Source organism: Acromyrmex echinatior, chromosome 7 (genome assembly GCF_024713525.1).
Source record: "Acromyrmex echinatior isolate Ae372 chromosome 7, ASM2471352v2, whole genome shotgun sequence".
In the NCBI taxonomy this organism is placed as follows: Eukaryota; Metazoa; Arthropoda; class Insecta; order Hymenoptera; family Formicidae; genus Acromyrmex; species Acromyrmex echinatior.
Window position 1 is genome coordinate 13,393,131 of NC_141858.1, and position 17,864 is coordinate 13,410,994.

The following is a 17,864-nucleotide window of genomic DNA, read 5'->3' on the forward strand; positions in this document are numbered from 1 at the left end:
TTTTGCAAAGAGAAATAATATATTCTGTACGTAGCCTTCTTACAATTGTATAGATCTAAAAAGAAAAACTATGTTGAAATGCAATTAAACACGAAAATCAATTATCGAATGATAAAGAGTCGAATCTCGAATAAAAATCAATATTGAGGAAATTGTGGTCGTATTAACCATGCACGAGAAATTTTTCATTTAACACGCAACGAATGCTTTCAGGAGAGTACGTTTGGTATAATCACAAATGTCAAATCGTTTATTGGATACACCTAATAATTTCCGGCGTCTACGAGAACAGTCTCGATAAGATAGCTCTGAATCGGCACCTCTCGCATCTCTCGTATTATCAAGCGATCTTCCGGAGATCTGCAGAGGCGATGCGAGGACGACTCTGCACATATAAACTGCAAGACGCAAACCTGCTCTTACGCAGAAAAAAAAAGATCGATTGCTTCGCGAGAGGCGCAGTGACGATGTGGCCATTACTAATGCTCTACATTTCTATTATTTTTTATTTCAAATAAAAATAACTATACGTCGTGGGATCACGATAAAAAATTAACAATCGTGAAATATTAATAAATAACTTAATAATATTATATAAATAACTATTTTTTTTATTATATAAATAACATTTAAAGTTGTGTATTATTTTAGAATTTTTACTTTATTATTTATTGTTTTTTATATGGTATTAATATATTTTCCGTAAACTCGAAAATTAGGTTTCATTCATAGTAAAAATCGACTAGCATTTTTTTTGCAAATTTAATATAATGTTATAAATTAATAAGCAATCACACAAAGAGAATATTATTTTTTATGCTCGATGCATAAGAGTAAAGATTTACAATCGTCCGACTACGAAGAGCGTGCGAACGGCGGTAAAGACGAAGAATACCTGATAACAAGACAGATATTTAACGTTCCGAACACGTGGAATGGCGCCTCTCGTTGTGATTGCGCCATCAAAGGTACCGACCTTACGTCCATCTAGATTGGGATTTTCGAGACCGGCCGCATGAAAGAAGGAGTATCCGCCGCGAGAGTTCGTTTAACTTTCAAATTGACCTCGATTTAAACCGCAAAAAAACCGCGATGGTGTCGGTAGACACGACTCTTCAACGGATCCAATTTGCCGGTGAGGTGTGAAACGATGCGTCGGTCGTTTAGGTTCTTAGAGGAAGGAAGAGATGGGTAAGTTGCCTTGAGGATCGGCGATGTCGAAATTATTCATAAGGATGAAACTTGTACAAAAGATAGAACGATCTCTGTGTATACTTAATAAAAAACCATGGTGATAGATATTAACCATTGATAAATTTTCAAAAATATATTATACTATAAAATCTTGTTCCTTTAAATTTCATACTATAGTTTTGATTCTTTATAACACTAATTATACAAAATTATTTCAAACTTTTTGAATATTTTATTCAATGTACATATTGTGACTAACTAGTGCAATTAATGAAAAATATTTCATTTTTAATTTTAATTTATATTTTTAGATTTATATTTTGCAATTTTAATAACATGTCTTTACCTAGACAAGTAATGTAAAGTATGTAAATACTACTTATAATATGTTAATACAAATCTCGTTTCCGAAATAAAAAAAATTAAGAATGAATATAAATTCTTGTTTGAAAAATATAAGATTGAGACAAAACAGTTCATTGACATAAATTACTTGGATTTACGTAATGAACTCTGATTAATTATTACACCATTTCCAGTAAATTGCACATTTCCCATAATTTAAAGCAATATAGTAATAATTTTGTGAAAATGCAAAATATTTTCCTGTTGCACTTACTTTGTATTTTGTTAATTGTTGTTTAATGGATTATTTCATAGATCAAACGATATAGGAAATACAGTAGATTTTATGAGAATATTAACGCAATGAATACTTATTTCAAATCCTATCAACGTTTCAAAATTATTCTCAAATTCAAATATGTGTATTTTTTTATTAATTGCACTAGATATTAGATTCAACTGTTATATACATGTTACAGTTTGAGTAAAAAATTGATAATATTAATAAGTATGAAATATAATCATCTCAAGATCTCTCCAGCGTCATAATAAATATATTCTGTATCATCTATATTATGTGCAAGCACGTAGCAGAAACTGTACGAGAACTTGATTGCAATCAGGTAGAAGTGCAATGCGCTCTTTGAAATCTACTTCGTGGATCATCTTGTCCGCGGCCAATCAAGTGCAATTATTAATGTTCCTGATAATACCGAGAGTGAAAAAAGCTTCTTCGATCAACGACCGTCAGCACGCAATTGCATTACGTACATATTCCAAGCGCGGTTATTTTGCAATTTTTAGATGCAATTTATGTTTTCATTTTGCTTTGCAAGTACTGTATAAAAATCGATTAATGGCATCGCTATTAAAGAACTTAATAATAGTTAGATAAAAAAAATGATATTTTGCCTCTCGATTTCTTTTTGTCAAAAAGATATTGAATCATCGGCAGTTTTAGAATTACAAGCAATTAGGCAATTGAGCTTCAAGAATCCAAATGGATTACAGATTTTATAGTTTAAAATTTAATTTTAATAGATCTTATTTGTATAAATAGGTATTCTAATTAAATATTCAGTTATTAAGATATTTGATTTGACTTTATGCAGTAAAAAAATTGCCGTAAGACATAATATATAATTATAATACGTGTATGGAAATTTTGATGATTGTTGCTACTTGAGAAGTTTACTCGTAAAATTATAATCATTCTACATTCCTCAAACTATTAAATACTTACAAAAATTTAGAGATTTAGAACTCACTGCATTACATTCGCAAAAGAAAAACAGTAGTAGTAACTGTATCTATAGTTGCAATTTTTATAATATAATATATACATAAACCGAAAATCAGATTTCTCCAAGTCTTCAATGTATTTTTTACTCCATATACGTAAAAAGAACGATCTGATAGATCAATTGTCTTTAAATGTGTGTCGATTTGTACATTAAGATTTGCTATTACAAAATTCTATTCGATGATCTTTGCCACAGTATAGTATTGAAATTTTTTCATATTTAAAACAACAATTATAAACAGTGTTCGAATGAGTTCGGTTGGAATGAATACGTATATTCTGTATTCAATGACAACGATAACGTATTGTAGGGATGCAACGCGTGGTCAAACGGCCTTCAGATCTATTCTCGACCTAACGTAATATCTGCTTCGCGCGCGGGCACTTCCTCTGCTTGTGTTTCGAGTGATCCATTTGCATCTGGTAGGCCAGGTAGACCGATAATCAGATGGCTGGCCGGCTTTCTCGGGCTGCCCTTCGTGCTTCACGCTTCCGATTAACCGCCGAGTGTTTCGCATTCCGCGGGTATAGCTTCTTCTGCCGCTTCGTCCATCACGACAAAGCGGCGTGCAACGACGGTTCTTAAATAACATCCTGCTGCTCTGATTTTAATGCCAATGTGCATACATAATTGACACGACATGCGCGACAGTTCATATTTATGAATGCGTGCGGAAAATGCTCGCTTATCATGTTCCATTTTTATTTCTCTTTGCTCAGATAATTATTTATGACTTTATCTTGATGCACGGATGTACGTTTGTTAATCTATGTTGACTTTTTGTTAATGAAGTACTCGAATGAATAACTCAAATTTACTGTTATTCCTTATTGTAGCGTATTTTTTACTTATTTTGGGTTAAGTCAATTCTTTGTTAATAAATATTTCGCGAAAAATATGTTCATTTAACATCACAATTCTCAGTGGCATTAATTTTAACTGAAAATTACTTCGAAGTGTAATTTATATTGAATATAAAAAATTTTGAAGTTATGAATAAAAAATCATTATGATTGATAATTTATCGATAAACTTTCATTTACAAAAAACTTTTGATTCATCGAAGGATCTCATATTTTCTTCAAACAATTTCAAGATTATCACACCCTTAGAATTATCATTTAAAAGATCATACAAGTAGCTACCGTCAATCGCATTTTATTGTCAAACATTTTACGAGGTGAAAATTGACATTTTTTACTGCTCGATTATTTCTCACTGATAATTTCGAAAGAGTTGACGAAGGATCTTCTGTGTCTTCATCAGTCGTAAAACAGCGAGAGCGTTTTGAAAATTTGTCGCGTGTCTGTAACAGAGCTAAGGAAACATGCCTCTCGAGGGTGTCATCGTGAAATTAAATATACGTAAGTTCTTCGAGTGATGTTTCCGATCCGCGGCTGTGTGCCTCGAGACAGTCAAGTATTGTGCGCACAAAAAGAAAATCATGTAAGCGACGATTGATAGATTTCTACTTTTTTTTATCGCTGAAGTATCGTTCGGCTCATTTTTCAACGCAGAGATTAGCTACGTTTATAATTAGATACTCGTACGAGATAGATGCACACTATAAGATACTGTAAAAGTTTACCTCGTAAAAGTTTTATTACCACGTACATATGTGAAATTAGAGACTCGCGGGGATTTAAACATTTTAAATCGACAACTTGATCGTTTTAAATGCCAGTGTGATTTTTGTGATAAAGCGGTTATTGAAATGCTTGTCAACTACTTAACGCTTTTTAAAAGACGAAATCCAATCGAGATGTTATCAAGCGTTAAAAATGTACGGGTAAATTAATTTATATGAATTAAATTCATCATATAAATGCATCATTTAATTGGTGTGTTGATGAATTAAATTTTTTAAGCCATTTTATATTTATTTTATAATCCTTACATAATATAGAAATCTAACACTGGCTAATTTAATATTGAAAAACAGTAATTATTTTATTTAATTTTAAGTATCAAAAATATTGTTGTTTAGTACTTTTAGTATTCCAAAGAAGTAATAAATTATTGTCTTTCAATAATACATTGGCCAGTATTAGATTTCGAAGAGAACTAAGTTAGATAATTAAAGGGTTCGTAGGGTTTGAAAAATAAAATAATTACAGTTTGTGAGTGTAATTATGCATTAACTAAATTGATCCTTCCATAATCATAGGTATAGTATGTGTAGTATTTATTGATACTCAACGTTCAGATCATAAATTTTTCATGGAATCATACGATGATTGGAAATGTAAGAAGATAAAAGATTTAGCCCTTATTAATACGTTCACTTATAAGTATTTTTAGATCTGAACGAGTAGAAAAAAAAAACCGATTCCATACTAGACGTGAATACGCGTGTAATCGAGAAATGAATCTAAAGTTATGAGATTTCCTTTATCCCTTAATTATCTACCACCTGGAACAGTGTAAACAGGAAATAAAGCCGATCAACCTAATCATAGGTAAGGTATGTACGCAAATACGCCCGATACAAATGAGACGATATGCCGTACTGAAAGGAAACATCGATCTTTGGAATTGTACGAGATTACTTACTAGGCCGTGTATATCAGAATTCCGCAATAAAATTGAAATTGACGATACAGAACAAGATTACTTTTGCTTTAAAATTACTTGCGTATAAATCGAATTATTGTTAATCATTGATTTTCCGGAAACTGCTTCGAAACATTTGAGAATATGATAAATAATTAACTTCCTTATTTTAGATAATATATTTCTTATAATTATAATCCTCAAATTTTGCAGAATTTTGTATTTTATTTTCAGAAAATATTTTAATCCACTAAGTTTATTTTAATATATACTCAATTATCTTTTTTTTATTCTAGATCTTTTTTATAGCTTCGTTATCTCTACAAAGCTGGTTTTTTAAACATCTTATCTGCCCTCCTCCCCCCTACTTAATTAGCAAAGATTTAAGATTTGCTTAAGTGAGAGGAGACAGCTAGACAGACGTGTGTTTTAAACATTCTTTAAAGTTCATTGATATTTCAATAATATACATATCGTTAATTTCGTAATACATATATTGATCAAGATAACTAAATTTCACTTTGTTAGTAAATTCTGTTATCGATTTTAATTTCATAAAGAACAGCCGAAAATTTATTAATACAAAGATTTTTAATTATTGAGTGATAAGGGGTATAATTCAAAGTATATAATTAATTTAAATATTTTAATAACAAAAAGAAGATTTAACTGCAATTTCTTTTATTTCCGCTTTTATATGCGATTATGATCCAAAATATTTATAGGGATAAGTAAAGGATAGATGTTATAAAAATAGCGACAAGTTAATGTGTAGGTAACTTCATGTATATTCCTGATATTAATATTCTTAGCATGGACACCTTTCTGCCCATAATTTTGATAGAATGCTACTTTGTATCTGTCATAATTAGCCGATTTGAATGCATATCACGCGTCTATTTAATCGATTTATGGTTTTTGAGATGTTTCTTTTTTTTTAGATTTCTTTTATAAATGTGCTTTTTTCTTCCGCCACAGTGTATTGGCAACTTTTTTTAAATCACAGATTTAACTAGTCAAGCCTGTATGAAGCCATACGTTTCTTATTCACGAAGACATGAACCGTTTATCATTGAATTAGAATATACTTAGTTCGATTAGGTAGTTGAAAGTTTTTCTCGATTCTTTAGAAAAATTGTAGTTATATCAATGAACTGGAAAATTCAAAATAATTAAAGTTGAAATTACAATATGTTTGATTTTCTAAAATCTAAAATTATTCAAATAACATTACTAATATGTTATTTCTTTAAGATGTTTTCAGTTATATTGCCAGAAAATTTATATTTAGAAGAATAAATTATTGATCCTAATTCTTATTACAGGATAAATTATTTATCGATTACATTTATTTTAAGGCAATGAATCTGTGTTATATTATTACTTATTTCTAATTACTTATTTTTATAGCATCCTTTTTAACTTGATACATATATTTTTTCACATATTCATTGTATATAAATTATTTTATTTTATTTAAAATAAAACGCGTAAATTCCTCACCAATACGATGCATAGCAGCGGAGTTGTAATATAAAAAGTATTGAACTATAAAAGACAAACCTATTCAAATTATAGTAATGCCTGAAACAATTACTATTTAAAAAATTAATTATTACATAAATATATAATATAAATTATTTACCTCATCGTCGCTCCGTCGTGGCATGATGCCTCCCAGGCCTCCCCTTCCTCTCAGATTTTGTTGCACAGACACACGCATTTGATATAACACTCGCGAAGGCACAGTTATCTAATTATTATTGTGTATGTACTAATGATTAGAATATTTGATTAAGCGCAACATTTTCGTTTCAATTACACGCTACACGCACTTTATTACGATGAAGAAATAATGCGAGCAAGATCTGATCTCAGCTGCGATTAGGAAATTAAATATGAACAAAGATAAAATAAATCGTATTATACAAATATCGAATTTACGATATGCAATATGTTATTAAAACATCAAGTGAAATTATAATTGTATTAATCAAATATGACTTTTAACACGAGCAAGAGTAAATCGTACAAGATATCTTTATTGTAATAGATAATCATCTCGAATCGGGAAGAATCAATTAATTCGCGGATAGTTCATTTCTAATTATTTGCGAGGAAATGAATTAAATTTTGGAGCACTTGCCACGTTTATCGTTTGAAGAATAATGCGGAGAAAAGGGGAATCATTCGTTATGCCGTTGGTTCGGCGCACAAGCGTATAAACAGTAACACAAGGTCGTCGCCGTCGGTTATCAATCGTATAATGGGGGTCGCGTAGTGGGGGTCGTTCTATTATTCCGCTTATCGTCGTATTATCTCTCAAAATTTGATCGTCGAAGTATCGGGAGATGTGTAGAATCACTTGCTTCGCGAACAATTAGCGACGCGTCTGCTCGATTGATTGACTCGTGATTATTGTAATATTTAAGCACATAGATATTATCGAAATAAATAGTTGAATTATTCATACGAGTCGAGTGTCGTCGCGACACGGTTATTAATTACGTAGTAGGGTTGCAAGTGGAACTCGCCCTATTGACTCACGACTATTATAACTTAAGTGTGCATAGATATTATCGAAATAAATGATTAAATATTCATACGACACGTACCGTCATACCACACGTACTTGATTCTTCATTGATTACAATATTCGAGCGCAACACTTTCGTTTCAATTACATGTTACATGTACTTTATTACGAAATAATGCGAGTAAAATCCAATCTCACAAAGCTGCGATTAGCAAATTAAATATGAACGGAAGATTAAAATAAATTATATATTATGTACATCAAAATTACGATATGCGATATGTTATTAAAGCATCAAGTGAAATTATAATTGTATTAATTAAACATGACTTACTCTTAGTACACCTTATAAATATAAGTTTTTGGCACCCTTACTATACACGACGGGTTTTTTGTGTCCTGATTTAATTTTCATGACTTACAAATATAAAAATTATTAAACAATTTTATGTATATTTTAACATCTTTAGAAAATATTTGTAAAGTGTATATAACAATTTATAATAAATTGTTATATACATAATTTATAATAAATTGTTATATAAAATTGTACGATATTGTTATATATAAATCAAAGAAAAAAAAATACGCAGGACACGAATGAGGTGTGTATTAAGGATTAACATGAACAAGAATAAATCGTAAGAGAGATATCTTTATTGTAACAAATAACCATCTTGAATCAGGAAGAATCAATTAGATCGCGGACAGACTTAATTGTTAATTATTTGAGAGGAAATGAATTATATGTTTCGAAGCACGTGTCACGATCACCGTTCGACGAGTAATGCGAAAATAACAAAAATTATTCGCACGGCCGACGTCACTGGGCGTTAATCGACATAGTCGACAAACAATAACAAAGTCATGGCGTCGGTTAGCAATCACGTAGTGAAGTTCGCAGGTGGGGGTTGGGTAGTGGGGGTCGTCCTATTATTCCGCATTTATCGTCGTATTATCTCTCAAAGATTTGGTCGTTGAAGTATCGGGAGATGTGTAGAATCGCTTGCTTCGCGAACAATTAGCGACGCGTATGCTTGATTGATTGACTCATGATTACTGTAATACTTAAATATATAAATATTATCGAAATGATTGAATTATTCGTACGAGCCGAATGTCGTCGCGACACGTATTTGATTTTCATTACGAATGAGGTGTTCGAAATTGCGTTGGAATATCAGAAGCATCCTACGCGTTAAAAAAATACAAATAATCAGTCAGCAATCAGTCGTAATTAATTGTTATAGTACTTTAATACGATTTTTCGATTACACAGTGTCGTTTGTCTATTCACATCGCATTTGTCTAAATGTTGCTTAACGTTCGAATTTAATATTATTTGGTAGTAAAGATTTATTAACCATTAGGAACGTTTAACAGGCGATAAAAGAATCTTGTGTAATTGCATGGTATTCTTGTGAATTCAGTCGTTAGGCAAAACTCGGGAATCAAGATGGTCCTAACTTTTTACGCATTTTTTTTCTCTCATTATTGTTGCATCGTAATACAATGAAGTGCGTGTCGCGAAAAGCGCCGTCATATTCTTGTGATTATTACACACGTGATTGTTATCAACTGCGTTTTCGCGAGTGTTATATTGTGTGAGTGGTTGAAAGGGTGGCTGAGAGGAGGAGGCCTAGGAGGCATCATGCCACGGCGGAGCAACCTTGAAGTAATTTATTATTTATGCGTTGTTACTTGTGAAATTAATCATTTATTTCCGTGTGTCACATAAAAAGTTTTATGTACTATTTTGCACTGTAATATAATAATGTATCTATATATTCAAGAGATTATTTGAATCTGTATATTTTAGATACCTATTTAAAATACTTACAATTATAGTAAAAATTATGTTGCTTAATATTTATACTTATACATATATCAAACACTTTAAATTTAAACTGAATGAATTATTTCTGTAAGAATTAAACTTTTATTTATAAAATTGAAAAAAAGACTTTTTGAAAATTACGTAATTTTTATAATTAAATATTTATTAAAGATAAGTAAAATGATTCAATGTGCGTAATAATCATTTTTTAAAATATTAATTATTTTAAATGTTATTCTCTAATCTAGATATATCTCTCTATTCTCAACTAAGCGTAATTTTTTATTTCCAGGTCCAGTGCAGTTACAACTCTGCTGCTGCTCTTCATATTGGTGAGTGATTTATCTTATATTCTAAATCACAGTAATGGATCTGTGAAAAATCTAGATTAGATGTACATATCATATTAAAAATATACAATATTATACGTATATTGATAAGCACACAATATCACAGATTTATTACCATAAAATGGATTAGGCTTAAAAATGAATTAGGATCAGTATTTCATATCCTGGATAATCTGCATTTGTTGATTTAGTTTACATGCACAAAATTTATACAAATTTTCAGGAAATGTTGAAAACTATGAAGAATTATTAAGAAATGACGTAATGATATTGTTTAGACCATTTTAGAGTACCTATCAATTACATTATGATTTATACAGATTGAATTTTCCATTATTGGTTAAGTGAATAATTGAAAAAAGTAAAAGCAGTAAAAAGTGCTGTAATAATTAAAATATTTTTGGAATATAATTTTATTTTAATTTCTTTAGTATTCACTGTTCACGCACTTTGTGGACAAAGAGATAGGATTTAAGCTTTACATTTAATCGCTTTTTACATATTCAGGATGAAATATTTAATTAATCGAAAATAATATGAAAAAACCACTTCGAGATTTTTTAAAATACATTATCTGTATAAATCAAAGAAAGATAAAGCAATATATATATGCTGATTATACACACACACACACACACACACACATACACACACACACACACACACACACATATACACACACACACACACATATATATATTCTAATCTGTTATTAATTTATCCATCTATATATTTATTAATAATTCATAATTGTTATCGTTCATAACGTTTATTATGTAAAGAAAATAGGTAAAAAAGAGAGTTATGCGGAATATAATTTTCTATATTCTGCATTTTGAATTTTCCCATATTTTACGAAATATTTTCATGATTCGTATCAGTGAAAACGAATAGTGAAGAAAGCTTTACTTACCGAGCCGTAAAGTAAACCGCAAGAATCCATACACACGAAAAGGCAGGTTGCCATGCTTTGAATTCTTAATTGTCCTCTTGATGTTGATATCCTTTGAAAGATGGCTGAAAAAAAAAATAAAGGTGATGATAGTTAACATTCAATTATCAAAATTTTTTTTCTAAATGCGTATTTATTATGACGCTGTCTTATAAACATTTTAATACGAATATAAACTGTCGAAATTAACCGCGTATATAATTGGACGAACGAGGAACAGGTTTTTCAAATGTTTTAATTTGTGATCATCTTGTTGCTTATTGAAGATCTTTTTTTCTCTAATGATACAATCCTCGGCGCTATAAATATGTATTTTCAATTCCACCCATAATTCATGATATTTATCTCGAGCGTTCAATGTTCGAAGCTATTCGTGTCTGGCTTTGATGAATGAAATCGTAATGCAAAGTTGTAATTCGCGATGATACGGAGACATGCAACATCGACGAATCGGTATTTTATACTATGGGTAAACTTGTCATCGAGCGAAAATTACACATCAGAATAACACTAAAGTCCGTTTTTAGCGTCCATTTGGACAGCGTGACATCGCATACGACGCTAGTCTTATTGCAAACGGAATATATCCCGCGTAATGTCCTAAAGAGACGCGATTAAATGAGATACGTTTTCAAGAAATAACGATCGATTTTTATCCATTTCAAATTTTTTCCCTAAGAGAAATGCGAAGCCTGTTGCACTTGATAGGTCGGCCACAGTTCCGTATTGAGTATACGACGCTTAGTGTAATCATCTTAATTCCTCAAAGCCACTTCTCTATAGATACAGAACGCGTAGGGTGCGTATTAAAGACGTGCGTGACACGATCTAACGTCGTAAAACGTACGCGATCGTGCGCACCTGAATGAGAGTCTGGTAAATGAAATGAATTATCAGGAACGGTCAGTTTTCCTCTTTTTTTCATTTTGGTTCTGGGATTTCTCGGGGGAGAAGCGTATACAATGTTCGGCTCATAGATCGCGCCGCTCATTCCGCGGTATACTGACGGAGATACGTGCTTACATAGTGTAATCATTTTAATTTCTCAATATAGTTTCCGGGATACGCCGGCACGTAACATTAAAGACGTGCGTGACAATCTCGCATCGCGTAACTATCTCCACCCGGACACGGCGCGCACGCTAAATACAGGGTGTTCAACGCGGTAATTCATTGCTTGCTCTCTTAATCCCTTTTGATATTGTGAAATAATAAGACGAGTGCGATGCATGGTTTGCGTGTACTCGCGTAAAAAGCCGCGTAATTAAGCTTCAATGCGAGAGTGCGGAAATCGCGAGTGATGATGCTGCCACGTTATAGCCCTGATAAAAATTTCATGCATTTTTTGAGCAGTTATGCCAGTAGTGTCTAGTAACTGAGAAGGAAAATTACTTAGGATCCCAATCAGGATGTAACGCTTTGTTTGCAATTACTGCATGTAAAAGTTGCGTAAAAGCTGAATCCATTTACTGAATAGAAACACAACAAATGATGGATATTAAATTGATTAATAAGCAAACCAACTGCTCATGAAGTGAACAGAATAAAACTCTATCAAATTCTTGTCCCTTTCCTATTCAGTATTGGTACAACTAATGAGAAAGTAATATTAAACAGTAATATTAGATAGTAACTGATTAGGTGTCTAAGAAAACTGCATACATTTTTACCAGGGCGTTCGCAAGTTTTACTTTCGACTGTGGGAAAGCATGAATTTTTAATAATAGCTTTCGTCAAGAGAAAAATATTAATGTATTTTATCTATAATTAAACATTTCTTTATCAACATGTATCTATTTCACGGTATTTAATTTCTTGTAATTAAAAAATCGACATTTAAAATTAATTTTTAAGAAATCGTGCAAGTTAATTTTATGGATGATTAGCCAGACTGGCTTGAGTGTCTCTATCATTTTCTACCCAACATGTTGCTGTCATCGCGATTAAACATGCTATCACATGGGAAGATGTATCGGTGTACTAGTCATTTACTCCAACGGTTTATGCATGAAGACGTAAATATCTCGTATATATTTGTGGTTTTTTTAAGAAGCGGCTTATTATTTCTATGAGATACAGCACCGTTTAATATGCTGAACGCGCAGTAAATATTCCACTTAATGGCCCATTTAATTAGAATAAAAGTTATTACAGAATTTACAGAAAGAAAATAAATAATTATTTTTTGACAAAAAATTTAGAATTAACTTTTATTAATGCACATACGATGTTAATAATATGATGTTATACTAATAATCGTCAAACGATATAAATTAACTACCTAAAATTTAATTTTTCGCGAACTGAATTTTCGAAATAAAAAAATAACGAAATATTATTTATCGTACAATTTAAATTGAATTAAAATTCAAAATCTGATTTAAAATCTGAATTTAATTCTTTTTGTCTCCTATTTTTTTCTCTTTTATTTTATCTGCATTTACAACCGCGAGATGCATGTTTCTTACGTTTTCTTGATCTCTGGATATCGCGGCTTCAGCTTCAAATCAACGATCATCGAACTGGAATCACGTAACTGCGAAGATGCGAGTACACTTTCTGCATATTTATCAGCGCAGTATTAATTAGGAATAGCTCTTTTTATGATCGGAAATGCATCGATTGAGTGTAACTCACCACTTCAAAATCAATGATGATAGCTCGCGCGGATCTGTTATTAGAGCATGTGATCGGTAACCGCGGTTAAGATATTCAAGGCGTGTAAGACGTATGGAAAAGAAAAGGTTCACACACGATCGTTTTACCCGTCTGCTATAAACGGTACAAGAGCGCAAGTAATGTTAATGAGCATCCTAAAAGAGAATTTAACGCAGCTAGAATGAGGAGTTTCGCGGAGAAAACCGTGTTGTAAAGTAACAATATTGCCTATACTGCTATGATTCGCTGGTAATCGCTGATCCTCGAGTGATTAATGAGATAAAATTATCGGATATTACATGATAATGATTATGACAAAATGATATATCCAGATATATAATCTCTAATTATATTTTTAAGGAATCGACTCATAAGTTATTATTAATTAGTATTGACGTAATTAATCAAAAACGTATAAATTCAAAAAGTTTTCTAGGAGATAAACAAGATTGCGTGTTGTGTTATAACATGATTTTACTTAGCATGTTGAAGGGATTATTAAAAGAATTGTAGCAATAGGAATACGCAATTATACAAAACATCGAACCCATATATTATAAAAAAAAAATGATTAGAAAATGTGGTATACGAGATAGTTAATAACAAGGTAGCATACGGAATTAAAAAAACTATCATATAATACTATTTCAAAGTATACACCTATTTCTTTTTATAATTGTAGCATGTAATGCATAATATAATGATGGATTAAAAAGTAATTATACATTTTAATTATACTTGATCTTGCACTTCAAAAGAAAACCATGACTGACGTTAATACATTACTGTGATATTATTATACTTTCTATTTTACTGTGATATTATTATACTTTCCATTTTAGTATCAAATTATAGTAGATATTAATAATTTTATTATCATTTCACTGTTAATTATTTTATGATTTAAAAATTATTATTTCTTTTATAATATAATATTATACATACCTCTCTTTATAGATATTTTTATATTATTTTAGTGATAAAATATAATATTCGTCGTTGAATATTTGACATGTATTTAAAAAACTATCAAAGTCGTTATTAAACGAAAGTAGTTAAATATTCATGGTTTATCATTTGAATAGAGGTCTAAAATATATTAATGCCACACAATTTAAGAGAAGATGAAGACGATAGAGACGGCCAGAATTATTTGGCGTGTAACACAGGTCACACACAAACATCGATTACATTTTACACGTGTTTATACTTTTTATTTTTACGAGCCTGATCTTGTGCTGTATTAGTCGCGCGAAGATTAATTATACCGGAATGCGTACACCGAGTTTACGATGTCGTTACGATACGAACCGGGCGCGACATAGCATTCGCGATTTGCGACAATAAGCCTCATACATCGACAGGATACCGACGGTCTTATCTAAGCGTATAATTTATTCAAATTGCCCCACATAAAAAATCACAAGTCTACGTACAGTAACATTTCCGCGAAGCGTGTTATTGCAAGCATAGAAGCGTCTACGAGACATTCAAAGAGAACTAGTCGATTTATACCAGTTGCTAGAATCCATCGACTATTGGTATCAACTAATGGTGATATTACACACTGGAAAAAAAAGTTGCTGTTTTCAAACAAAATATTAGTTGATTCAACTAAATGTAATGGTCACGGATTGTCAAGCAAATATTTGTTAATTCAACTAAATATTTGTTAATTCAAACAAATAACATATTTCAAATTACAAGATTTTGTTAATCTGAATATATAAATATTTGAATTAAATAATCATTACGAATTAAACGCACTTAATCAAAGTTAACAACTTTTTTCTCAGTGTAACGCTTTTTGCCAAAGGTGATATCATAACGCTTTTTGTGTCGTAAATTAATAATATCTAGAGAAGGAGATGCTCCTATTTTGACACTTTTAAACCTTTGTGAAGAAACATTTGAACTATTCATTTGCGCAATGGAATATTTTATATTTAAAAAAAAATGAAAAATTTATGAGACAATTATATGCAAAATCTAATTTTATATAATATTTAATATAATATTAAATAATATATTTTATATAATATTAAATAATATTTTAATAATTTAATAATCGGTGAAGAAAAAAGAATTTAAATTGTTGTGTGCTTAAAATAATTATTTAATATTGCTATAGAGAATAATATATTTTTATTCTACATGAAAATTGTGTTCTTTTTATATTTCTTCTATCGTATATGATATGCATTTCGAAATATAGTTGGATGTTTTTTCTTCCAAGCATCTGGTATATGTCAATATTTTTTTTCGAGCGCAGTTTTGCATCAATCTCCGAGATACACCTTTTATTGGAATTTCAATGAGGATATAAGCGATATTAGACATCGGATGTAGTTTATGTCTTTGGCTGGTGCATTGCGAATGGTATAAGTAATAAGGGCATAAATTCGATTCAAGAAACAAGTTGAGAGCCTCCTCGGAAGTGTCTCCGCGCCTAATATAAAGTTTTGGCTCAATTGCGTGCTACCTTCGGTGACGTTAAATTATGGATACTTCTATTGCGAATATAATAATTCAGGTCGAAATTTGTGAAAAAGATATCGAGAATTCTGCGGATGCGACGAGACAGAAAATTGAAATGCGTTGCAATGAGAAAGAAATTATCATTTTAACATAAAAAAATATGCAAATAAAAAAACTAAAAATAATTTTATTTAGATAAAATCTTTAAGTACATGATCTCTCCGTGCTGCATTTTTTAAAATTCAGAAATAAAATTGGTAGAAGTTATAATGAATTTCTTAAAATAAAATTTTCTATACGTATATATGAAATTAATATTAAATAATCGTGGCTATTAATTAGAAAAGTATTAATTATTATTATTCAAGTATAAAGATATAACGCATTGTATTTATATAGGTTGTATTTATATAGGTTTCAATGTATAACGTATTTGACTTAATCTGATATTTCAAAGATAATTGTTTTTATTTGTTAACGAATACACTCATTTTTGACAACGGTTAAGGGAATGATGATCGATATAAGTATATATAAGTATCCGGTGAGAGATAAGTCGTTGGCGAAGCTCGTGTTGGTGTTAATAGACATACACGCGGATTTACAGATGTTGCATGTCATAGTATAGTTAACAAGCTCCTTCTGTTAACGAACATCAACACTCTAATTGAGTGTCTGTGTCTTTTCACATATACTTGACGCGTTGTTGATTGTGTCATTCTCCGGTGTATTGTATAAGGTGTGAAATTTTTCCTTTCTCTTGTTAAAAGAATCAAAAAGAAACTTCTCTCTAATATTTCATATCTCAAAGTTATTACAGAGTTATTACAGAGACATGAACTTAATATTCATGGTTTTATGATTTGATTAATATTTTTTTTTGTGTAACATCTATTCATTAAAGTTTACATTTACTATATGGAATTATCTATAGAAGTTAGCACGATATTTAATATTAAAAAAATTTAGCACACACAACGACGATCTCAATCAACCGGCTGATACGAAGTTAATATGAGTTTGTTTAAAAAAAAATTATGAAAATTTATCGAACTTAAATATTAGGGCAGTTAATTAAAATACGTAGAATATATAGAATCATAAAATACAATACAAAGATAAAATAAATTTCGTATAATATTTTTGCAATCTCATTTGCACAACTAATTTTGTCTTAAATTTATTTTTCTTCTTTGAGTTGTACAATATATTTTATATTATATAAATTGATAAGATTGTTGATAAAATTGATAAGTTATATAGATAAATTGATAATTGGATTGGATATAGATTAAAGAAATCGAGGAGTTTTTATTTGGACTATTTTAGGAAACACTGTTCTCGATTTATCCGTTTGTACCTATCTATGAACGTAAATAATATGCACACGTAACAATGATGTAAGTCAATATGATTATCTTATCATTTATTATTCAATGCATACCGTGTGTGAATGGTTACGTGCCGATTTGCACGGCACGCATCGCATGTAACGTCACCGTGCACTTGCGTATACGCGATATTTCGAGAATGTGAATCAGTCTAGCGAATCAAGTGCATGAACTTTTGCCAGTCATCGATTGATACATTCTCAGTATTGCAGACTGTTGCGTCTAACAAGGCCGAATTCGTGCGCATCGTCACGTAATATTCGTCT

At 30.6% G+C, this 17,864-nt stretch overlaps 1 protein-coding gene across 5 annotated transcripts in view; it reads right to left on the reverse strand.

Moving 5' to 3' along the window:
- The window catches only part of LOC105152326 (uncharacterized), a 163,412-nt gene that overhangs the window by 22,433 nt on the left and 123,115 nt on the right, over window positions 1-17,864 (reverse strand). For all 5 annotated transcript variants that reach the window (XM_011066540.2, XM_087407565.1, XM_087407563.1 and 2 more), the window contains one exon: window positions 11,033-11,136. In XM_011066540.2, the coding sequence (XP_011064842.1) occupies window positions 11,033-11,136 (104 nt within the window). The remainder of the gene's footprint in view (window positions 1-11,032; window positions 11,137-17,864) is intronic.